The following is a 26,296-nucleotide window of genomic DNA, read 5'->3' on the forward strand; positions in this document are numbered from 1 at the left end:
CAAATCACACCTCATCCTTTGTGATTTCTTTCACTGAACTCTTTAGTCATTAAAGCTCATTTTATAGCTCAGACACCTTGTTCACAGATTGAAAAGCCTCCCACGCTCCACTCGGTTTGAAATTGTTGTGAAGAATTGATGTAATGGCTCAGCTATCTCTTAGAACGGAAAGATTAGGAAGCCCTTTTTCATTCTTCAGGCAATCAGCTTGTTCTTTATTTTTCTTCCACCTATGAATGTAACTAAGATCCTATTTCTCAATTGCATTACATTCCATTGCATTAATTTCTAACAGCCTCCATTGCCTTTTCTATATTGGCTTTGCTTTCAGGACTTCAGCATATAAATGTTGTAACAAATCCTACTCTTGTAAATCCGTATTTTCTGTATCTTGTAAATCAATATTGATGGAATAAAGCTGCATGTAGTTCAGTAGCTTCGTAAATAACTGTATGATTTGATTAAAAATCAAATTGTCTAAACAAATTTCATGAAATTCTCTAATCTGCTTTGAGACTATACCTTGGTTTATTGAGGATTCCTGGTATTTTCCAAAACACCGTTATTTTATAACTTCCATACTTTTTTTCACTTCACCAGTCAACCATTTGAGTATTGGCCTATTATCTGAAGTTGTTTAAAGTAACATTTTAGACTTAATTGGACAAACAAAACTTTTTTTCTAAAACAAAAACAAAAATACCTGGAAAAACTCAGCAGGTCTGACAGCATCTGCAGAGAGGAACACAGTTAACATTTCAAGTCCATATGACTCTTCAACAGAACTAAGGAAAAATAGAAAAATACTTTTTTTTATTGTAGAAAACTTTATTTCTACATTGCGTCCTCACTAAATATCCTTGTTGTGTTCTTTAGCAAAATAGTGTTAAATGAATCAGATGTTCTCATAAGAATGAATGTATAAACTGGAGTTAGGTTCCACAGTGAGTTTCTCCCCTGAGCCTTGGTGATTCTCTCGTCCACTGATCCCCAGCAATTCTCTCCTCAATCTCCAGTGATTCCCTCCCTGATCCCCTGTGATTCTATCCTCAATCTCCAGTGATTTTCGTTCTGATCTCCAGTGAAACTCTCCCTGATTTCTAGCTATTCTCTCTCTGAACCCCCCACCCTCCCTCAGCGATTCTCTCCCTGATCCTCAGTGGTTCTCCCCCTGGTCCCAAATGATTCTCTCTCTGATCCCCAGTGATTCGCTCCCTGATCCCCAGTGATTCTCTCCCTGATCCTCAGAGATTCTCCCTTTTATCTCCAGCGATTCTCTCCCTGATCTTCAGCGATTCTCTACCTGATCTCCAGTGATTCTCTCCCTGATCCCCAACAACTCTCCCTGATCCCCAGCGATTCTCTCCCTGATCCCCAATGACTCTCCCTGATCTCCAGTGATTCTCTCCCTGATCTCCAGTGATTCTCTCCCTGATCTCCAGTGATTCTTTCCCTGATCTCCAGTGATTCTCTCCCTGATCTCCAGCGATTCTCTCCCTGATCTCCAGCGATTCTCTCCCTGATCTCCAGCGATTCTCTCCCTGATCTCCAGCGATTCTCTCCCTGATCTCCAGCGATTCTCTCCCTGATCTCCAGCAATTCTCTCCCTGATCTCCAGCAATTCTCTCCCTGATCTCCAGCGATTCTCTCCCTGATCCTCAACGATTGTCTCTCTGATCCCCAGCTGAAGTCACTGAATGGCTGCAGGGCATCCTGAATGGGGAGGGTGATAAGGCAGAGGTCATGGTACATGTTGGTACCAATGACATAGGTAGAAAGAGAGATGAGGTCTTACATCAAGAATTCAGGGAGTTAGGCAGTAGACTAAAAAGCAAGGCCTCTCGAGTTGTAATCTCTGGATTACTCCCAGTACCAAGTGCTAGTGAGCTCAGAAATAGGAGAATAGCACAGATCAATACGTGGCTTAAGAGTTGGTGCAGGAGGGAGGGTTTTAGATTCCTGGATCACTGGGACCATTTCTGGGGAAGATGGGACCTATACCAGCGGGACGGTCTACGTCTGAACCAGAGTGGGACTAACATCCTTGCAGGCAGGTTTGCTAGTGCTGTTGGGAGGAGTTTAAACTAATTCGGCAGGGGGAGAGTACACAGAATGTTAGCAGAATAGGGACACATCATAATACAGTAAAACAATCAAGTCAGAGAGAGTACAGCTGCATTAAGTTTCAAGGGAGGAAGGCAAGGCTGGATGGCCTCTACTTTAATGCCAGGAGTATTACAAGCAAAACAGATGAGGATTAAGGGTGAGGATTGATACGTGGAATTGTGATGTTGTAGCTATTACTGAGACATGGCTGAGGGAGGGGCAGGATTGGCAACTCAACATTCCGGGATTTAGAATCTTCAGATGAGACAGGGGAGGGGGTAAAAGAAGAGGAGGCATTGCATTATTAGTTAAGGATTCAGTTACTGCAGTAAGGAGAGATGATATCTTGGAGGGGGCATCGAATGAACCTTTGTGGGTAGAGCTTAGGAATAAAAAAGGGGCAGCCGCATTGTTAAGTGTTTATTATAAACCCCCAGATAGTCAGCAGGAAATTGAGGAGCAAATATGTGCACAATTTGCAGAGGTGTGTAAAGATAATAACAATAGGGTAATTATATTAGGTGATTTCAACTTTCCCAATATTAATTGGGATAGACATAGTATTAAGGGCTTGGATGGAATGGATTTCTTGAAATGTGTACTTTTTAGGTCAATATGTAGAGGGTCCAACAAGGGACAGCGCACTGCTGAATCTAATTCTGGGGAATGAAGCCGGACAGGTGGCTGAGGTGGTGGTGGGAGACCATTTTAGTGATAGTGACCACAACACGGTAGAGTTTAAGCTTGTTATGGACAAAGAAATAGACAAGTTGCAAAAAAATGTTTTGGATTTGGGGAGAGTGGATTTTAGTAAAATAAGGCAGGATCTGACCAAGGTAGACTGGGAAGAGCTACTAGTGGAGAAATCTACAGAGGAGCAGTGGGGGTGTTCAAAAAGGAAATGGGGAGTTTACAGGCTCAACATGTTCCCTCAAGGGTGATAGGAAGGAGCAACAAGCCCAGAGAACCATGGATGCTCAGAGATATTCAGGATACAATGAGAAGGAAAAGAGAGGCTTTTAACAGGTACAAGGGAAGCAAATCAATTAGGAGAGCAAAGAGGGGATATGAGAAAGCTCTGGCTGGTAAAAGCAGGGAAAATCCCAAGATATTTTATAAGTATATCAATGGGAAGAGGATAACCAGGGAAAGAGTAGAGGGCCCATTAGGGACCAAGGGGGCAATCTACGGCTGGAGCCAGAGGACATCGGTAGAGTGTTGAACGAATACTTCACATCCGTCTTCACCCAAGAGAATGAGGATGAAGGTATCAAACTCAGGGAGAGAGACTATGAGGTTCTTGAGCAAATTGATACAGGGAGTGACAAGGCATAGGAGATGTTGGCAGGCTTAAAAGTGGACAAATCTCCAGGACCGCATTATTTGTGTCCCAGACTGCTGAGGGAGGCAAGGGAGGAGATCGCAGGGGCTCTGACCCAAATTTTTAATTCCTCTCTGGCCACGGGGGAGGTGCCAGAGTACTGGAGAACAGCTAATGTGGTTCTGCTATTTAAGAAGAGTTGTAGAGTTAAGCCAGGGAACTACAGGCCAGTGAGTAGGGAAAACTATTGGAGAAAATTCTGAAGGAGAGAATCTATCTCCACTTGGAGAGGCAAGGTTTGATCAGGGATAGTCAGTATGGCTTTGTCAGAGGGAGGTCATGCCTAACAAATTTGATTGAATTTTTGGAGGAGGTGACCAGGTGTGTAGATGAGGGTAGTGCAGTTGATGTAGTTTATTTGAATTTCAGCAAAGCCTTTGACAAGATCCCACATGGGAGACTTATAAAGAAGGCAAATGCACATGGGATACAGGGTAATTTGATGAGGTGGATTCAAAATTGGCTTAGTTGTAGGAGACAGAGGGTGATGACAGAAGGCTGCTTTACTGACTGGAAGCCAGTGTCCATTGGTGTACCACAGGGATCTGTGCTGGGTCCCCTATTATTCGTCATTTATATAAACAACATAGGTGACTATGTGGGGGGTAGGATTAATAAGTTTGCAGAAGACACAAAGATTAGTTGGTTTGTTAACAGTGAGGTTGAGTGTCTTGGGCTACAGGAAGATATAGATGGGATGGTCAAATGGGCAGATAAATGGCAGATGGAATTTAACCCTGAAAAGTTTGAGGTGATACACTTTGGAAGGAGTAATTTGACAAGGAAGTATTCAATGAACGGCATGACACTAGGAAATTCTGAGGAACAAAGGGACCTTGGAGTGTGTGTCCATAGATCTCTGAAGGTGGAGGGGCATGTTAGTGGGGTGGTGAAAAAGGCATGTGGGACACTTGTCTTTATCAATCGAGGCATAGATTACAAAAGTAGGGAGGTCATGTTGGAGTTATATAGAACAGTGGCGAGGCCACAGCTGGAATACTGTGTGTAGTTCTGGTCGCTACATTATAGGAAGGATGTGATTGCACTGGAGAGGGTGCAGAGGAAATTCACCAGGATGTTGCCTGGGATGAAACAATTAAGTTATGAAGAGAGGCTGGATAGACTTGGGTTGTTTTTGTTGGAGCAGAGAAGACTGAGGGGCGACCTGATCGAGGTGTACAAGATTATGAGGGGCATGGACAGGGTGGATAGGGTGCAGCTGTTCCCCTTAGTTGAAGGGTCAGTCATGAGTGGACACAAGTTCAAGGTGAGGGGCAGGAGGTTTATGGGAGATGTGAGGGAAAGCTTTTTTACCCAGAGGGTGGTGACGGTCTGGAACGCGCTGCTTGGGAGGGTAGTGGAGGCGGGTTGCCTCACATCCATTAAAAAGTGCCTGGGTGAGCACTTGACATGTCATAACATTCAAGGCTATGGGCCAAATGTTGGTAAATGGAATTAGGTGTTTCTCATGTGTCGGTGCAGACTCGATGGGCTGAAGGGCCTCTTCTGTGCTGTGTGATTCTGTGAGAGAATCGTTTGGGACCAGGGGAGAGAATCACTGAGGATCAGGAAGAGAATCGCTGGGGATCAGGAAGAGAATCGCTGGGGACCAGGGAGAGTCATTGGGGATCAGAGAGAGAATCACTGGAGATCAAGGAGAGAATTGCTGGGGATCAGGGAGAGTCATTGGGGATCAGGGAAAGAATCACTTGAAACCAGTGAAAGAATCACTGAGGATCAGGGAGGGAATCACTGGGAATCAGAGAGAGAATCGTTGGAGATCAGGGAGGGAATCTCTGAGGATCAGGGAGAGAATCGCTGGAGATCAGGGAGAGAATTGTTGAGATCAGGGAGAGAATTGCTGGAGATCAGGGAGAGAATTGCTGGAGATCGAGGAGAGAATCGTTGAGGATCAGGGAGAGAATCCTTGACTGTCGGTGAGTGAATCATTGGAGATCTTTCTAATCCTCACCGATTCTCCCCCTGATCTCCAACGATTCTCTCCCTGATCCCCACCGATTCTCTCCCTGATCCCCACCGATTCTCCCCCTGATCCCCACCGATTCTCTCCCTTATCCCCACCGATTCTCCCCCTGATCTCCAGCAATTCTCTCCCTGATCTCCAACGATTCTCTCCCTGATCCCCACCGATTCTCCCCCTGATCTCCAGCGATTCTCTCTCTGATCCTCAGTGATTCTCTCTCTGGTCCTCAGCGATTCTCTCCCTGATCCTCAATGATTCCCTCTCTGATCCTCAGTAATTCTCTTCCTGATCCTCAATTATTCTCCCCCTGGTCCCAAGCAATTCTCCCCCTAATCTTTCTATTACTCAGTGATTCTCCCCCTGATCTCCAGCGATTCTCTCCCTGATTCCCAGTGATTCTTTCCCTGATCGCCAGCGATTCTCTCCTTGATACCAAGCAATTCTCTTCCTGACCCCCAGCGATTCTTTCCCTGACCCTCAATGGTTCGCTCCCTGACCCCCAGAGATTTTTAATTGGCACCATACCCACAAACATTCACTGCCTCCACCACCAACACACAGTTACAGCAGTGTGTACTATCTACAAGGTGCACTGCAGGAATTCACCAAGGCTCCTTAGACAGCACCTTCCAAACCCACAATCACTACCATTTAGAAGGACAAGGGCAGCAGATAGATGGGAACACCACCACCTGGAAGTTCCCTCAAAGTCACTCACCATCCTGACTTGGGAATATATCGCCGTTCCTTCACTGTCGCTGGGTCAAAATTTGGAACTCAATCCCTAACAACACTGTGGGTGTACCTACACCCCATGGGCTGCAGCAGTTCAGGAAGGCAGCTCACCACCGCATTCTCAAGAGCAACTAGGGATGAGAAATAAATGCTGGCCCAGCCAATGACACCCACATCCCATAAAAAAACTTATGGGCAGAATGTTTATCTCGCCGGGCAGGCCCAGGAGCAGCTGCAAAACTGACCACTGCCGCTGGAGATTGGCCCCTTGGCCACTGTTTCATGCTGACTGTCCAATTAACGGCCGGCCAGCATGAAAGGTGCACCCAGAGCCTCAGCGCTGCCGGGTGGGGGTGGGAGGTGCGCAAGCGCTGAAGTGTGCACACGCACGGGGATGCGCTCAGTGACGGCTCCCTGAAGGCACAGAGCTTCCCGAGGGAGCTGAAGGTTTTTAATGTTACAAATGAAGAGTTGAAAAATAAGGAAAATGTGTCCTCTCATCTGTCACAGGAGCAGGAACAGGTTAAAAATGTGTGTTAAATGTTTTTTTTAATCCGTGGTCAGAACCTCATCCCGTCTGTGGTTGAGGTTTCGCAAAAAATACAAAGGCCGCTTGGCCTGTTCGCCCACCCACCGACCAAAAGGTTGGACGGGCAGCGAATAATTCGATTTAATTAATTGATTACGGGCCTTAATAGGCCTCTTAATTGTCGGCGGGCACATTGCCACTTCTCGCGTGCACCCGCCAAGCGAAATATCACGAGATTGCGCGTTGACGTCAGGCAAGCACCCGCCCGATGAGGGAAAGCTGCCGTCCCATGACTGTGCCATTGTTCATATTCCTGCTCAGGTGGGAAAGGGAGAATATTGAAAACAAGATTGGTTGTCCCATCATTAGCTGCACAAACCCTTAGCCCTAGCACCATCTATCTCTTCCATTAGTGTAAAATGCCTCTTGAATTTTTCAGATGGCGGGGTCTCGCTTCCTACCATCGGAAGTGTTGGTGGGAAACACAAACCTGCTGGCTCCGACTGCCCCACAGCCATTTCACGCCCGAGTGAGCGTTAAGGGTCTGCAGGCGGGACCTCCGCCCCTCACTTGGGAGGAAGTTCCATCTCAGAGAGCTGCTGGTCAATCTGGAGGGCCTTATAAGTTTAAGGGGTCCCGGGGTGGGGAGGGTAGGGAAATCCTGGGTGGGGGGTGGTGAAGGTGAAGGAGACAATTGGAGTCTCGGGAGAGAGGCTGGGGGTGTGGGGAGGGGAAGGAGGAGGGGGCGGCGGCGGGAGGGTGGAGGTCCGGAGGCCACTGAACCTTAAGAGGGTTGCCCTGGCTTCAGAAGGGTCCTTCTGATGGAGGTGCCTCACATCCCCACCTCCCTGCCCACCAGAGATGTAACTGTTGATTTTCGGGCCCCCCCCCTGCACAACTTCAATCCTCCCGCCAGCCTAAAGGCTGAGGTTCAGTGGGAAAGGCCCTTAAAGTGGCCAATTATTGATCACTGAAGGGCCTCAATTAGGGCAAGGGTGGGATTCCCATCCCATGCCTCGCCCACCCCAGTGTAAAACCATTGTGTGGTCAGGGTAGGCGAGAACCTGGAGAGAATTCTGCCCAACAATTTCACGCTTCCCCCACCCCCGCCTAAAAACCTATCGGTGGAGGAGTGTAAAATCCTTGCCTAAGTTCCTTTCAGTGGTTCAATTACTCTTTTTGCTTGTTTCCCACAGGTTCCCATATCTTTCCATTTTCCCAGACATGTTCTTCCATTTCCTACTTGTCTCCTGTTCTCTCCCGTTTCTGGTTCACTTGTCCTTTTCCAACGTCTTCCACCAGCATCAAACTCCCACTTACCTGTGAGGTAGAGTCAGGTTTGCCAGCTAACGCATGACTGCGATTGGAATTATGTTATTTTTAAAAGATAGTACCTCTTAGTATAAACACAGGCTAGGGACCAACTTATTGTCTGTCTGTGTTTCTTATACACTCACAGGAAAGTAAGTTTAACAACTGCGGATTATTGCTATCACAGAAATTTACTCTCGCTTTCTTTCTTCAGTTGGCTACACAATGAATGACCTGATCTTTGAATGGGATGAAAATAAACCAGTGCAAACTGCAGATGGACTAACCTTACCACAGTTTCTCCTTAAGGAAGAGAAGGACTTACGTTACTGTACAAAACATTACAATACAGGTACGGCTTTATCTTCACCAAGTAAAAAGAAAATGTGAGCGTGCGCTGTCGAATTTAAACGTGTGCTGCAAACCACCAACTTGCATTAGAAATATGCAAAGCTTCAAAATTCATCCTTTGAGAAGTGGTCTTGAGTTTTTTTTTAATCCAGATCTCAGTCAGGATGTGTCATTAGCTACAGCAACAAAACCGCCCCTAATATAGCCCCCAACTTGGAACTAAAATGGCAGCTTGGCTCAACTGGCTGTACTCTGGCACTCACAAGCTTGTGAGCTCAGACCCTGTCTCAGGACCTCAGGAAGTACACAAATGTTGCTTGCCTGTCGATGGGATGTCATAAGAAAATCAGCAAGGAGTTCTCCTCATCTCCTGGCCAACATTCCTCCCTCAGCTGGTAATTAATCTCCATACAGGGAACTATTGGAAAAGATTAAGGCATTTGGAATTAGAAAGGGGTTAGTGAATTAGAATAAAACTAATTACATTGGGCGAAATGGAGTCAGAGTTAAATTGGTTAGTTTATGAAGACAGGTAGCGCAGACTCGGATTGTATTCCTTTAAATATGGGAGATGTGAGGTGATCCAATTGAGGCATTTAAGACGAATGAAGGATTTGTTAGGATTTGATAGAGAGAGACTATATCCTCTGGTGGGGTCATCCAGGACAAGAGGCCATAACTTTAAAATTATAGGTAGGCCACTCATGAGGTGATATCAAGAAGCACTTCTTTACAGAAAGATTAGTGGAAATCTGAAACTCTTCACACCCTTCATCACAACCCCACTTAAAATAACAGTTGTTGCTGGGGGTCAGTTGAAAATTTCAGAACTGAGTTTGATAGGTTTTTGTTAAGCAAGGATATTAAGGAAGTGTGAACAAAAGTAGGTAAACGGAGTTGAGATGCAGATTAGCCATGACCTAACAGAATGGCTTAAAGCGCTAAATGGTGTACTCCTGTCCTAAAGTTCCTTAACAGGGGGTAGGAATTAAAGGCAAGTTTATCAGCCTGTTTCAAAATGGTGAGTGATGTTCTGCAGGGTTGAGTTTTGGGGTCACTTTTGTTTACCCCGTCCATCAATGATTAGGATAGAGGCCTTGAGAAAGTTGCTGTTCGCAGATAAAGAGAACCACTTGTCCTGCAGGCTGAAATATCGAGAGAACCTTGAGCATTTTTCTGCAGCCGCATGTGGTTTTAAATCAAGCTTTCTTTCAGCCTAGATGCACCAGTTTTAAATTATTAAATGTGCAGCCCACAGAACCACCAGTGAGTTTAAATCCCCTCACCAGAATTTCAACTCTGCATTATCATCGGTGGTAGAGGCGGCAATATCCTCGTATAGTGGAACCTTTTCAATAATGTATGAGGCTCTTAACTAATAAATCTGGCATTTGACACCACATTCCAACCACGAATATAGCAAACCTCAGTCGAATCCCACTATCCTTTGTGGACTGTCCAAACAGCTCGTTAAAATATGCACTGTCTCCATCTGCAGCACTGGCATCATTCATTCTGAGGTATATATATTTCTCAGTCGACCTGTATGAGCTAATGTTGTGGCTTACTTTAGATAATTAAAGTCATGATCAATAGATAGATGCATCTTCTCTCCTTCCAATTCTCTCACCTTCCCCTCCACTGTGACACTGACTCGAGCGATCTTACAGGTTCAGCACCCGTCATTCAGTCATAAAAACAAAAAGTGCCGGAGGAACTCGGCAGGTCTGGCAGCATCTGTGGAGAGAGAAACGGCGTTAACGGTGGGAATTTTCCCTTCATGCCAGCGGCAGGGTTCGTGGTGAGCGGTGGCGGAGAGTATGAGGAGAGGGAAAAAAATTCCGGTTTCCCAACAGCGAGAAATGACGGCGGCAACGTGGGGCTGGCAGGGTAACGGGGGGAGGGGGGCCGCCATTCCCGCTGAAAGTCGCTGGGAAGTGGGTTAGCCTATCATCAATTGTATTCAAATCAGCAGCAGGCCGAAATGTGCCTCCCACCCCCCCCCCCGACATACCCTCTGCCCCGCCAGCGGCAAGTCACGCCAGTCCAATTCACGATCAGACCAATGTGGTGCTCACATGATGAGACATCACTTACCTGAAAAGCTGCAGCCTGGATCACCAGAGGACCACATGGAGGTGTGGTGTGCGATGGCGGGTTGGGGGGTTGGGGTGGGGTGGGGGTGCAGGGTTGGGGTGGTGGGTGGGTGCTGGAAGACAAATATTGGGGGGGGGTGGTCAGAAGACAAAGGTGGGGTTCCAGAGGTTAAAGGTGGGGAGTGGGTGGGGGGTTGAAACCAGGGAGCCTTGAAGGGGGAGAGAAACCAGGCCTTGAAGGGGGAGAGAAACCAGGCCTTGTAGGCGAAGAGAAACCAGGCCTTGAAGGGGGAGAGAAACCAGGCCTTGAAGAAGGAGAGAAACCAGGCCTTGAAGAAGGAGAGAAACCAGGCCTTGAAGGAGGAGAGAAACCAGGCCTTGAAGGGGGAGAGAAACCAGGCCTTGAAGGGATTGTGGCAACCAAGGAGCCTTGAAGGTGGGGTACAGGGAGGGGGAATGTTCAGGGGGAAGGGTCTGTGCTGCCAATTCCAGTGTCTTGGGGGGAAACTGAGGGTACTGGTGGTGGAAGGCCACTGTAACTTTTAGAGGGGGCGGTGGGATGTGGTAGTGTTGGAGGGTGGGGGTCAGAGCGTGGCAGGGGTAGGCCTCATCTGGGTCGTTGGAGGGGACAAGAAGTTTAACACGGATCTTGGGAGTGGGCTGGATCAAATGGGCATGGGGACTGTGAAAGGCTCATTGGGGAGATTTGGCATTTGAAAGTTGACGGTGATGGGCTCCAGCCCGATGGGATGGTAAAGGTAACACTGGTGGGGTTGATGGTGCTGGAGAGGGGAGGGTGTGGATTACAGGAGGAGGCTAGAAGATGTTGAAGAAAGTTTGGAATGTGACATGCACCAACCTAATGTGTAGGTAGATCAGGGTGTCCACGCCCTCGATGTCCAACAGAAAAGATGCCAAGTGGGAGGAGGGTCATCAGGTGGGCGGAGCTGAAGACCAACTCAACTGGACAGCTGAAGGAGAACTCTAATAATATATCCTGACAAGGCAAAGGTCTCTCTATAGGCTCTAAAGAGCAGTGGAGTGAAGGGGAACAGTGTGAGTTGGAGGCTTCTCGCACATGGCTCACAAGAGCCTTGGCAAAGAGTGATGCCTCCATGCGCAGGCATGATTCAGGGGGACATAGACCCAGCTTGGGCACCCCCTCACTCCCACCACTGGAAGTGGGGAGGGGTGGGGTGTGCACAGGTAATTACACAAACAACAGCAAGAAAAGCCCAGAGGACCTCTGTGAAGTGCAAAGATTAATATAGTTACAAAAATGCATTGAACATTTACAATACATGCTACCAATGTGAACTTAATACTTCTCAATTTTTCTGACCCTATCACTATGTTTAGGTGTTTCCCCAACATCTGCACCAGAGGTGGAGGCAGCTTGCTGACACTATGCCCACTTGCCTCTGGTGACTTTGGCAGGTGTCCTCTGGAGGCATGAAGCCTGGAGGGCCCCAGCCTTCTTTGGGTCTCTTGCTCTGGGGCAGGTACATCCTATGTGATCTCAGAGGCTGGTGCTGATGGGGTCACAGGTAGAGGTGATTTGGAATGGATGGACATCCTTGGAGAGTCCTGGGTGGAAGCCCCAGGAGTATCCGCTTGACACCTCTCCTCGCTTTATGCACCAGAGGGCCTCTCCCTGATCCTTGAAGAGAAGTAGCATCTGGATGGAAGTAGAGGTGCCCCATGCCCCTCTTGCACAGCCACTGCAAAAGCTCACCCATGGCTACAGCAGTGGAGTGCAGATCTGAGCCCATCTCCGGCAGAAACTGGGTGTTCTGCTGGACCAGGTCTGAAGGGCTGGAGCACTAGAGAAAGAGGATGTCCCAGAGGGTTCAAGGACAGAATCAATTTGGCTCGGGCTTAGGAACAAAAAGGGTGAAATTACATTGCTCGGTGTAGTCTGTAGACCACCAAATAGTGAGAAGGACATAGAAGAACAAATCCGCAGGGCAATTACAGAGAGATGCAGGCGTTATAGAGAAGTTATAATGGGGAACTTTAATTACCCGAATATAGACTGGGATAGTGGTAGTGTAAAGGGCTGACAGAGGCAAAAGTTCCTATGTTGTGTTCAGGAAAATTTTCTACATAAATATGTGTCCAATCCAACAACAAAAGATGCACTGTTGGACCTGGCTCTTGGAAATGGGGTGGGCCAAGCAGGTTAAGTGTCAGTGAGGGAACATTTAGGAGGCAGTGATCTTTGTATTGTATGTTTTAGGATGATGATAGAAAAGGTTGATAGGCAATGCAGAGTAAGGATAATTAATTGGACATGAGCTGACTTCGATTGGGCAAGAACGGAGCAGGGCCAGATAGGCTGGAAAATTCTGTAGCTGAACAATGGGCTACATTCAAATAAGAATCGGTTCAGGCACAGTCAAGGTATATTCCACTGAAAGGGAAAGATAGGGCAAACAAATCCAGAGCTCTCGGGATGGAAAAGGAATTTGAAATTAAAATAAAGAAGAAAAAGTGCGCTTATGACCGGTGTAAGGTAGAAAATAAAATTGAGAACCAAGAGGAATGCAGAAAGTTCAGAGATCATAAGAACATAAGAACTAGGAGCTGGAGTAGGCAACTCAGCCCCTCGAGCCTGCCCCACTATTCAATACTATCATGGCTGATCTCATTTCGGCCACAACTCCAATTTTCCGCCCTCTCCCCATAACCTTCCAACCCGTTACTCACTAAAAATCTGTCTATCTCCTCCTTAAATTTATTCAGCATCCCAGCATCCACTGCACTCTGAGGTAGTGAATTCCACAGATTCACGACCCTTTGAGAAAAGTAATTCCTCCTCATCTCAGATTTAAATCTACCACCCCTTAACCTAAAATTATAGCCTCTCATTCGAGAATGCCCCACAAGGGGAAACATCCATTCCACGTCTACTTTGTCTATCCCCTTTAGCATCTTATATACCTCAATTAGATCTCCTCTCATCCTTCTAAACTCTAGCAAGCATAGGCCTAAACTGCTCAATCTCACCTCATAAGACAAGCCCTGCATCTCTGGAATCAATCTAGTGAACCTCCTCTGAACCGCCTCCAGTGCAACTACATCCTTCCTCAAGTAAAGGGACCAAAACTGTGCACAGTACTCCAATTGTGGTCTCACCAATGCCTTGTACAGTTGCAACAACACTTCCCTATTTTTTTACTCTATTCCTTTAGCAATAAATGCCAAAATTCCATTTGCCTTCCTTATTACCTGCTGTACCTGCTTACTAGCTTTCAGCGATTCATGCACGAAGACACCCAGATCCCCCTGCACTGAAGCATTCTGAAGTTTCTCTTCATTTAAATAATAAGTCGCCTTTTTATTCTTTTGATCAAAATGGATAACCTCACAGAGCCGAGGTGATAAAACATATTAGAGAAGCGAAGAGGCATTTTGAGCAAAGACTGGCAACCAACATAAAGGGGAATCCCAAAGTCTTCTTTAGGCATATAAATAGCAAAAGGGTAGTAAAAGGAGGTGTAGGGCTGATCAGGAACCTAAAAGGGAATTTGCATACGGACAAAGGGGCCATAGCTGAGGTATTAAATGAATACTTTGCATCCGTCTTTACCAAGGAGGTAGATGCTACCCAGGCCATGGTGACAGACAAGGAAACTCTGTCACTAGAAGGGTTCAAAATTGATAAAGAGGGACTGTTGAATAGACTGTTGGTATTTAAAGTTGACAAGGCACCGGGGTCGGATGAGATGCACCCAAAGATATTGAAGGAAGTGAGAATAGAAATTTCAGGGGCACTGGCCATAATCTTTCAGTTTTCCCTAGACTCAGGGGTGGTGCCACAAAACTAGAGAATTGCAAACATTACGCCCTTGTTCAAAAAAGGTTGTAAGGATAAGCCCAGCAGTTACAGCCAGTTTAACTTCAGTGGTGGGCAAGATTCTAGAAACAACTATTTGGGATAGATTAGTAGTCACATGGAAAAATATGGGTTGATAAGGAAGAGCCAACATGGATTTCTAAAGGGGAAATCACGTTTAATTATCTTGCTGGAGTTTTTTGAAGAGGTAACAGATAAGGTCGATGAGGGTAATGCTGCTGATGTGATGAAATGGACTGTGACACAGTGCCACACAACCGACTTGTGAGAAAAGTTATTGCTCATGGAATAAAAGAGTCAATAGCAACATGGATGCACAATTGGCTGAAAAATAGGAAGGGTCAATGGATATTTTTTGGGCTGGAGGAAGGTTTGTAGTGGAGTTCCCCCGGGGTCGATATTAGGACCCTTGCTTTTCCTGATATATATTAATATTCTAGATCTTGGTGTGCAGGGGACAATTTCAAAGTTTGCAGATGATACAAAGCTTGGGAGTGTTGTGAATTGTAAGGAGGATGGTGTAGAACTTCAAAAGGACATAGACAAGTTGGTGGAGTGGGCAGATAGATGGCAGATGAAGTTCAATGCAGCGAAGTGCAAGGTGATGCATTTTGGTAGGAAGAACATGGACAGACTATATAAAATAAGGGATGGAATTTTGAAGGGGGTGCAGAAGCACAAAGACTTGAGTATATATGTACCATAGATCATTGAAGGTGATAGAACGGGTGGAGAGAGCAACTAATAAAGCATATAGTATCCTGGGCTTTATTAATAGGGAAAGAGAGTACAAAAGCAAGGAGGTTATGCTGAACTTATATAAGACACTCGTTAGATCTCAGCTGGAGTATTGTGTACAGTTCTAGGCACCACATTATAGGAAGGATATGAACACACTGGAGAGAGTGCAGGAGAGGTATGCAGGAATGGTTCCAGGGATGAGAAACTTTTCAGTTCTGAGGATAGATTAGAGTGGTTGGGATTGTTCTCCTTGGAGAGAAGAAGGCTGAGAGAAGATTTGATAGAGATGTTCAAAATCTTGAGAGGGCTGGATAGAGTAGATAGGGAGAAGCTGTTCTACTCATAAAATGATCAAGAATGAGAAGGCACAGATTTAAAGTGACGTGCAAAAGAAACAAGTGTGATGGGAGAAAAAGCTTTTCCACACAAGTGGTTCAGGTCTGGAATGTGTTGCCTGTAAGTGTGGTGGAGGCAGGTTCAATTGAAACACTCAAGAGGATATTAGATGATTAATTGAATAAAAACAAGTGCAAGAGTATGGGGAAAAGGCAAGATGTTATGACCCAGCAGTTGGTAAAACTGAGTTATTTAAAAATCCCAGAGGGAAACTTTAAACAACTGTCATAACCTTTATTTTAAGTGGTATGTTTGAGATGCAGTCCCAAATTCAGGAATCAGACCATCAGTTCTTGAAAGGTTTTTATATTAAACTAAATGAAACATTTTATGAAGAGTCTCCAGGGACTCTTCACTGAACCGTGCTGCCAGTGCTTGCTGCTTCCTAGAAGCCATGTCGAGGTCCTGGACTCCTGGTGTGATGTATCACTGGCCGTCTGGCTGCCTTTTAAATATAGTGCCTGGACTTGATGGTGGGATGTGCAGCTTCCTGCCTGCCCCATCCCATGATTCGATGTAATCCTCCCGGCTGCATAACAATTCACTAGGTGGGCAGTGCACGATTCGATGAACTCACCCTCTCCGTTCTCCAGTAGGAATCACTCCGACTTCCTGCTCCAGCCACAGACTTAGACCCAGAGCAGAAAATCCTGGCCAACATTTCGAATCCAATGTGACTTCTTTGGAACTGAAGAGAGGCAGAAATATGATGGTTTTTATGCTGTTTATAAAGGGGGGAAAAGGTCAGGCAAAGCAAAAATGGAAGGTCAGGGATAGTTAGAGAGCGGGAGAGATTAAATTACAGAGATATCATGGAACAAAAGGCAAAGAGAGTGGAAATGGTAAAGGAACAAAGCATTGGTTTGTTCCTTCCGAATAAGAGTCATACAGACTCAAAACATTAACTCTGTTTCTCTCTCCTATGGATGCTGCCAGACCTGCTGAGTTTTTCCAGCATTTTCTATTTTTATTTCGGATCTCCAGCATCTGCAGTATTTTGATTTTATTGCCATAGTATAGTGGTTACGTTACAAGAATAGTAATCCAGAGGCCTAGGGTAACAATGCTGATGAATTTGAGTTTTAATTCCAACTGTGGCAATTGGAATTCCATTCAATAAAACTGTTGACATTAAAAGTAACCATGTTTGAATGGAATCATTGAGGGTTTCTGTCTAAAGCCTTTCCAATAATGCTTGTGTGGCTTAGGATGAAGGTAAATATTATATGATTGACCATTAAACACCATAGGACAGGATTTTGCCCTTTGGGCCAGGACCCCAATGTCAAGGTCAAATGGGGGTCACAACCTCCACACTGTGGGGGAAACAGTCACCCACCAGTGATTTTCCCCAAAGTGGGCAGTTAAGGACGGTGGGCAGGGAGGGCAAATAGGAGGCCCTCCAGCACCGAAAACACAGCAGGCTGTCTTTTCCATATAAATAAGAGGCCATCTCAAAATGAAGACCCTCCCTCTAACTTCTCTCCCCATGTTTTAAACTTTAAAATTAAAAAAATGCCATTATCAGCTAAGCCACCTGGAGGGGAAGCTCCTCCACTGGGTGGCCTGTGGCTGCAGCTGGAGCCCGGCATGTGGGGAGGGCCTTAAAGCCTGCCTGGAGTGCTGGATCTCCATCTGCTGCCAGGAGACCACCTCCGGGTAGCTGGACGAGAATTCCCAGAGACCCTGGAAGCCAACTGGAAAATTCTAATACATCTCTGACAATAAGCCTTTAAAGACCCTTAAGTGGCTGTCCACCACTTGCTGCCATCCTGCACCCCACTCCCCTCCATCCCACCACCAGGAAAATTGCCCAGGGGGCAGGATGTTGAAGGAAACTGGCACAGCAGCCAGCAGCACAAATTTTCAGCACCCAACCACCTCCGTGCTCGCCACATGTTTCTAACTCGAGAAGGGAAGATATTTGGATGGGAAAATACAGATAGATCATTGAAGGAAGTCAATGTGAGTTTTTTGCTTTTATTATAAGATGAGTAAGCGTGTGTTTCTCGCATCTCACTGTTGTGCCAGTCAAGGATGAGGTTAACTGCCATTACCATGATGGCTTAAATTTGTTAACCTGATTAAAGCATAGGCTTCAGCTGAGCAGGAGTTAATAGCCCGGAGTCATCTTTCTCATTAAATATTAAATCTGCCCGTCTCTAATTGCCCTTGAACTGGCCATAACAGGGGGCAGTTAAGAGTCAACCACATTGTATGAGTCTGGAATCACATGTAAGCCAGGCCAGGTAAGGACTGCAGGTTTCCTTCCCCAAAGGACACTAGTAAACTAGATAGGTTTTAACAATAATTGATGATTGTTGTCATGGTCACCATCACTGAGACTGTTAACATGCACTATACTTGTTTATTTTTGGCCAATTTTGTAAGAAAAATTTATCATTCCTTTCTTAAATATATTAATACTCAAAAATTACACATGGTTACACAGGTACCAGTTCAAAGGAAATTGGCATCTATGCACTATAATCTGCTAAAAAGCAATAAATAGTGTTTGAAATACCATGCACGCTAAGACTTGTAGCATAAAGGAGTATGTTAGATTAAGTCTAATAAAGGTTTAACTGTCATAATCTGTGATGTCATAGAAGGGAATAATGTACTCATGTGATATGAGACTCTGGGACACATTTCATTGTAAGGAAAAGGAAAGCCATCATATTCAGAAGTTTGTAAGTGTTCTCCATAATATATAAATATGTTAAAATAAATATTACAGTCTTTATAGCTAGCAGTCTTCGGGAGTCACTGAAAAAACTCCAGTCCAAAAACACAATAATAAATGGTGGCAAGCGGTAAAAAGATGGTGACAGAAAACTCTTTACCTCTCCCAGAGAGTATCGAGAAAGTTGCAGGCCTAAATGAAGCGTGGCCAAAGTAGTAACAGAGTTTCACTCGATTTCACACTGCATCGGGTCTCACAGCGAAGCCAAACTGTGAGCAGGTCAGCACACTTTTGTATGCATTGGGCGACTGTGCAGATGACATTTTAGTTACCTTGGGATTGATGAGGGTAATGCCACATATACTGAAGTTATTGCTGCATAGGAGACCGATTTCAATCTCAGCAAGAACAGCATCGTGGAAAGCACAAAGTTCAATAAGTGTACCCAGAAACTTGGGTAAAGTGTCAATGCATTTATTATTGTTTTGTACCAATTAGCAGAAGACTGCAAGCGCTATGAACTAAAAGACGAGTTAATTCACTACAGAATAGTTATTAGAGTAATGGATGATGCATTATCAGATAATTTGCAGTCCTGAGAAGACTTGACCCTGGCAAATTCAATTCAATTAATTCAATGCAGGCAAGCTGAGATCAGGAGGCAGAACCATTCAGTAGCCAGAGGAGAGAGAGAGAGAGAGACAGCCCGAATCTTAAAGTAACAGATACAGTTGCATTCGTCAGACATAAAAACAGGGAAAATAGAGAGAAGGAGACGCATAGGGCATGAAAAGCAATTAATAATGCCCGAAGCTCAGTCTAGCTGTTGCTGGTGGGGAAGAGAAAGCCACTGGTGCGGGAATTGTCCTGTCAAAGATGCGCAATGCCATTGGTGCAAAAAGATGGTGCATTTGCAGACAGTATGTCACAGTAGAAAATACAGGCAGAACATTCAAAAAGAAAAAGCTTCCAGAATAACAGAGTCCATGAAGTTGAAGACTCACAAGACATTGAGATACCCCTCTTAGGAGAGATTAAGGAAATAACTGGAAACTATTGGAGTGCAGAGCTCCTGGTGGAAGGTCACAGGACACACTTTAAATTAGATACTGGGGCAGCAGTTTTAGTCTTTTCAGATGCTGAAGCATGGTTAACAAGAGAGTTCTTCATCCATCCTACAAGAAGCTATATGGACCAGGAGGAACCAAGCTGATAGTGCTGAGAGATTAAACAGCTACTTTACAGCACAGGGAGAAAGTAATTACTGCAGTACTGTACAGAATTTAAGATCAGAGATTTTCACTTTTAAGTAGAAAGGCATGTATGGAATTGAATCTAATCCACAGAATAGAAGAAATAAAGAATGGTGAAGGTCAATCAGGAGACTTCAGAGCAACATCCCTGAAGCTATTTACAGGATTGGAAGAGGTAAAAACAGCATATTGTATCACATTAAGTCCCGAAGCAAAACCAATTTTCTTATACACACCCTTTACTTCCAAAGGTAAAGAAAGATATCGAATCAAAAGTAAGACAGGGAGTCATGTCACCCATTAAAAAGCCAATGAGTTGGTGCTCAGGGATGGGACTGATTCCAGAGCCAAACAGTTCCACAAGAATATGTGTTGACCTCACACCACTCGATAAAGTTGTGAAAAGCGAAGTCTAATGAGATCCAATACCTACCTTAGGTTTAAATTAAAGTCGCAGCTCAGAGGGCGGGCTCCGGGACTTCTGTGCATGCATCAACCAGGATATGACCGCACATGCGCAATTCATTGATTTTACCATTTTTAGGGCAGGAACCAGCCCTGCTCACATACACAGAAGGACAAGCAGGTCAGGTGAGTTGAAATGGAGCACCATTGGAAGGAAGGTGTCCCAAGGAGCAGGACACGGGAAGGCGGACAGTTAGAAGGCCACAAACCAGGGGATGGGACAGAAAGAAGTCCCAGAAGAAAGTCCCAGGTGCAGATGAAGACAGGGATCAGAGGTAGATCCCATTGAATCAAAATAAACAACAGGACCAGAGCGAAAGGTTCCAAGTTAAATAAAAAACTGAGGGAGGCAGACTTGAAGCAAAGTGGGCTCAAGTGAAGATCCGAGAGGGCAGCCAAAGGTTGGTGACGCCATGCTGCGGGCCGCAAGGGCATAGGTACCCTTTTGAAGCAGTGGTGTTCTGGCTTGAGGTGGCCGAAGGTCTGGCACTGTGCTTAGAAGGTGAAGCTTGAGTGTATGCGGAGACCCAGAGGGAAGGAATCTCAGAAGGTGAATGAAACCCTGCAGGTGGATCCTTGTTAAAGCCGTCCAAATAGGCGCAATGTTTGGAGGGAATTTCAAGGTGAGTTCCTCAGATGTGGAGATTGGAAACCCTCGTGAGAAAAACACAAGGCGGAATTTTCCGTCCCCGCCCACCCCTGGGGTCGTCCAGTTCCGCCAAAAGTCAATGGACTTTTGGCTGGGCCACTGAATCTCCCACAGCGGGTTCCGCCACAACGGGCCAGAAAATCCCGGCCCAAGTTTCCGAGAGACCGGCTGGCTCACGGTGTGACAAGCATCTGGCTAGGTTGTTGAGAAATCCATGGAATCTGCTTTGGTCGCATCTGTCATTTACTTTGGAATGTGGTGTGTCTGACGACAGTTCACCGGTTAATTCACTTATATCCCATACTTACCCTGAATATTAGAATATAAGATAGATATGGTAGATTGTCTTCTCTTTCCAAATTTGTATGTGTCTATAAAGATATAGATAGAGTGAAGGAGGAGCGAATGTTTGAATCATTTTCTTGTGTTTATATTGAGATCTTTCCAATCTTTTCGTCTGGTGTAATATAATTCATTTTCCTTGTTCAATAAAAGTTTTATTCTTTGTGTTAAATGTTCCTCAGCAGACTCTTGTGAATGTGTTCTGTAACTTACCTCCACTGTTTCTTAAAAATATTAGAATCTATCAAGCCAGCTTTCTCTCTGTGATCTGACTTATCCAGTAGTAACATCAGCTGGAATAGTAACAGAAGTCCACGCAATGGCATCAGTATATGAGGGTTCAGCTAAATTAAGGAAGACCTCAACATTCTCTAAAGTAGATGCTAACATTGGATTCAGGCAAATACTACTAGAAGAGGAGTTCAAGCTTCTCAGAATTTCATAGCACCAATTGGAAGATTCTGTTTTAACCTAAGAACATAAGAACTAGGAGCAGGAGTAGGCAATTCAGCCTCTCGAGCCTGCCCCGCCATTCAATACGATCATGGCTAATCTCATTTCGGCCTCAACTCAATTTCCCGCCCTCTCCCCTTAACCTTTCAACCCGTTACTCACTAAAAATCTGTCTATCTCCTCCTTAAATTTATTCAGCTTCCTGGCATCCACTGCACTCTGAGGTAGTGAATTCCACAGATTCACGACCCTTTGAGAAAAGTAATTCTTCCTCATCTCAGATTTAAATCTACCACCCCTTAGCCTAAAACTATGGCCTCTCGCTCTAAAATGCCCCACAAGGGGAAACATCTGCTCCACGTCTAATTTGTCTATCCTCTTTAGCATCTTATATACCTCAATTAGATCTCCTCTTATCCTTCTAAACTCTCGTGAGCATAGGCCTAAACCACTCAATCTCTCCTCATAAAACAAGCCCCGCATCTCTGGAATCAATCTAGTGAACCTCCTCTGAACCTCCTCCAATGCAACCATATCCTTCCTCAAGTAAGGGGACCAAAACTGTGCACCGTACTCCAGGTGCAGTCTCACTTATGCCTTGCACAGTTGCAACAACACTTCCCCATTTTTATACTCTATTCCTTTTGCAATAAATGCCAAAATTCCATTTGCTTTCCTTATTATCTGCATACCAGCTTTCAGCGATTCATGCGCGAGGACACCCAGATCCCTCTGCACCGAAGCATTCTGAAGTTTCTCTCCATTTAAATAATAAGTCGCCTTTTTATTCTTCCAACCAAAATGGATAACCTCACACTTGTCCACGTTAAACTCCATCTGGCAAATTTTGGCCCATTCATCTAACCTGTCCATATCCATTTGTAAATTTCTTATTTCTTCATTGCAACTTACTTTGCCTCCTATTTGGGTGTCATCTGCAAATTTATCTATAGTACCTTCTATCCCTGAATCCAAGTCATTAATATAGATTGTAAATAGTTGGGGCCCAAGGACTGAACCCTGTGGCGCCCCACCAGTTACAGCTTGTCATCCAGAAAAAGACCCATTTGTCCCGACTCTCTGCTTTCTGTTAGTTAGACAATCCACTATCTAAGCTAATATTTTACCCCTAACTCCATGTGATCTTATCTTGTGTATTATTCTCTTGTGCGGCACCTTATCAAAGGCCTTCTGGAAGTCCAGATATACTGCATCTACAGGATCCCCATTATCCACTTTGCTCGTCACATCTTCAAAGAACTCTAGCAAATTAGTCAAACATGATTTACTCTTCATAAAACCACGCTGACTCTGATGGATTACATTTTGATTTTCCAAATGCCCCATTACTATTTCTTAATAATGGGTTCCAACAATTTCCCAATGACATACTTTAAACTAACTGGTCCTAAATTTTTACTTTCTGCCTCCCACCCCCCCCCCCCCAACTTTTTGAGTAAGGGCATCTTATTAGCATTTTCCAATCCACTGGAACCTTTCCAGAATCCAGGGAATTTTGGAATATTATAGCCAATGCATCCACTATCTCTGCTGCCACTTCCTTTAAGACCCTGGGATGTAGCCATCAGGTCCTGGGGACTTGTCACGCTTTAATCCCAATAGTTTGCTCAGTACTTTTTCTCTAGTGATGGTGATTGTTCTAAGTTCCCCCTTCTCTATTCTCTCTGCACTACCAGTTACTATTGGGGTGGCACTAGTGTCTTCCACCATGAAAACTGAGGCAAAATATTGATTAAGCATCTCTGCCATTTCTGCGTTCTCCACTATTAACTCCCCAGTCTCATCCTCCAAGGGACCAACATTCACTTTAGCTACTCTCTTTCCTTTTATATACTTGTAGAAGCTTTTGCTATTTTTTTATCAGTTTTTACATTTTGCGCTAGTTTTCTTTCATAATTTACCTTTGCTCTTTTTACTTATTTTTAGTAATGCTTTGTTTATCTTTAAAAGTTTCCCAATCTTCCAGCCTGCCACTGACCTTTGCAATTTGGTATGCCTTATTTTTTGCCTTTATGTTATCTTGAACTTCTTTGCTTAGCCATAGATGCTTTTTCCCCCCCTTACCATCTTTCTTCCTCTTTGGAATATATTTTACTTGGGAGGACTTGAATATCTCCTTAAATATCTGCCACTGTTCACCAACTGTCCAACCTTGTAGTCTTCCTGCCCAGTCCACTAGGGCCAAATCTGCCCTCATGCCGATGTAGTTAGCTTTGTTTAACTTCAGAACACTAGTGTGGGACTCAAGTTTCTCACTCTCAAACTGAACTTGAAATTCTAGCATGCTATGATCACTCTTCCCTAGAGGATCCTTTACTATGAGATCATTTATTAATCCCATCTCGTTACAGAAAACCAAATCCAGAATAGCCTGTTCCTTATTTGGCTCCACAACATATTGCTCCAAGAAACAATCTCTAATACACTCTGTGAACTCTCCCTTGGGGTTACCCTTCCCAATTTGATTAGTTCAGTCTGTATGCACATTAAGATCACCCATAATTATTGCCATGCCTTTCTTACATGCTCCCAGTATATCCTGATTTATACTATGGCCTGCTGCTGAAGTACTGTTTGGGGATCTATAGATTGCTCCCACCAGGGACTTCTTTCCCTTGCTATTTCTTATTTCTACCCAGACTGACTCTAAGTCTTACTCTCCAGTGCCTATATCATTCCTCACTATAACACTGATCTCTTCCTTTACTAACAAAGCTACACCACCTCTTTTTCCTTCCTGCCTATCCTTCCGAAACACTGAGTACCCTTGGATATTCAACTCCCAAACCTGTTCTCTCTGTAGCCACGACTCTGTAATCGCCACCAAATCATACCTATTTATCTCTATTTGCGCTGTTAACTCATTAGTTTTATTCTGAATGCTACGCACATTCAGAAATAAAGCCTTTACTTTTGCCCTATTGTCAATTTTCCCTACTCTTATATGATTCTTTGGTGCAATATGGCATTCACACACTCTGTCCCTTTCTTTCACTTTTTGGTAACAATCAGCCTCATCACTAACCTGCACTCTTACCCTCTCCTTAAACTTTGATTTTTTATATTTCCATGAAACTGAACCCTCTCCTTCACTATTTAGTTCAAAGCCTTATCTACAACCCTAGTTAAGCGATTCACCAGGACACTGGTCCCAGCATGATTCAAGTGGAGCCTGCCTGAATGGACTAGCTCCCTCTTTCCCCAGTACTGGCACCAATGTCCCATGAATTTAAACCCATTTCTCCCACACCAATCTTTGAGCCACACATTTACCTCTTTAATCTTATTGACCCGTGCCAATTAGGTAGTGGCTCAGGTAGTTATCCGGAGATTATTACCTTTTTGGTTTTGCTTTTTAATTTAGCCCCTAAAGCAGAACCTCTTTCCTTCTCCTACCTATACCATTGGTACCTACGTAGACCACAACAACTGGATCTTTCCCCTCCCACTCCAAGTTCCTCTGCAGCCCAGATGAGATATCCTTAACCTTGGCACCAGGTAGGCAACACAGCCTTCGGGACCCTTGATCCTGGCTACAGAGAACAGTATCTATTCCCCTAACTATACTATCCCCGATTACAACTACATTTCTCTTTTTTCCCCCCACTTGAATGGCTCCCTGTACCATGTTGCTATGGTCAGTTTGCTCATCCTCCTTCCGGTCCCCGCTCTCGTCCACACAGGGAGCATGAATCTCGAAGCTGTTGGGTAAGGGTAAAGGCTGAGGCTCCTGCCGTGCTACTTCCTGGACCCCTCTACCTGCCTCACTCATAGTCACACCCTCCTGTCCCTGACCACTGGCTGAATTTAAGGTAGTTAATCTAAGGGGTGTGACTGTCTCCTGAAACACAGTGTCCAGGTAACTCTCCCCCTTCTTGATGTGTCACAGTGTCCAAAGCTCAGACTCCAGCTCATCAACTCTGAGCCGAAGTTCCTCGAGCAACCAACATTTGCTACAAATGTGGTCACTAGGAACCACAATGGGGTCCATCAGCTCCCACATGATGCAGCTACAACACATTGCCTGGCCCTGCATCTCTATTTTATTTAATTAGTTTTTCAATTTTTATTTTTTCTACTGATCTGTATTTATCAATCTGTAAAATATTTCTCCTATTTACCTTTAATCTGAAAGCAAGTTGGAATAGAGATTCAAAATACACTTTTTTAAATCAACTGAAACTCGCTCTCTCTGCTGAGTTAAAGCTGAAGTGTTAGGCCTCTGATCCTGGGCCCCAGGAGTCACCTTTAATCTGAAGTCAACTTAGAGTAGGTAGTTCAAACTAGCAGTTACTTACCAACCAATGAACTTATGGTTTTCCTGTGATGTCACTCTTTGTTTTTTTTTACTCGGCGACAGTGACTGCAGAGGACACTCTTCCCAGACTGCTTCATGGCGACAGTGACTGCGGAGGACACTCTTCCCAGACTGCTTCATGGCGATGGTGAATGCGGTAGACACTCTTCCCAGACTGCTTCACGGCGACGGTGACTGCGGAGGACACTCTTCCCAGACTGCTTCACGGCGATGGTGACTGCGGAGGACTCTCTTCCCAGACTGCTTCATGGTGATGGTGACTGCAGAGGACGCTCTTCCCACAATGCTTTGTGGCAACAATGACTGCGGAGGACACTCTTCCCAGACTGCTTCATGGCAATGGTGACCACGGAGGACACTCTTCCCAGACTGCTTCATGGCCATGGAGACTGCAGAGAAAGCTCTTCCCAGACTGCTTCACGGTGACTGTGACTGCAGAGGATGCTCTTCTCAGACTGCTTCACAGTGACGTTGACTGCAGAGGACTCTCTTCCCAGACTGCTTCACGGTGACAGTGACTGCAGAGGACTCTCTTCCCTGACTGCCCTTTGGAATAACATCAGCACCAGAGATCTTCCAAATAATAATGTCAAATCTTTTAGAGGGTTTACATTGAGTAT

At 45.0% G+C, this 26,296-nt stretch overlaps 1 protein-coding gene across 1 annotated transcript in view; it reads left to right on the forward strand.

The window, feature by feature from the left end:
- The window catches only part of glra3 (glycine receptor, alpha 3), a 257,224-nt gene that overhangs the window by 182,267 nt on the left and 48,661 nt on the right, over nucleotides 1-26,296 (forward strand). Inside the window, exon 6 of the mRNA XM_041186381.1 lies at nucleotides 8,261-8,398. Within this exon, the coding sequence (XP_041042315.1) occupies nucleotides 8,261-8,398 (138 nt within the window). The remainder of the gene's footprint in view (nucleotides 1-8,260; nucleotides 8,399-26,296) is intronic.

This window comes from Carcharodon carcharias, chromosome 4 (assembly GCF_017639515.1).
Source record: "Carcharodon carcharias isolate sCarCar2 chromosome 4, sCarCar2.pri, whole genome shotgun sequence".
NCBI classification, from domain to species: Eukaryota; Metazoa; Chordata; class Chondrichthyes; order Lamniformes; family Lamnidae; genus Carcharodon; species Carcharodon carcharias.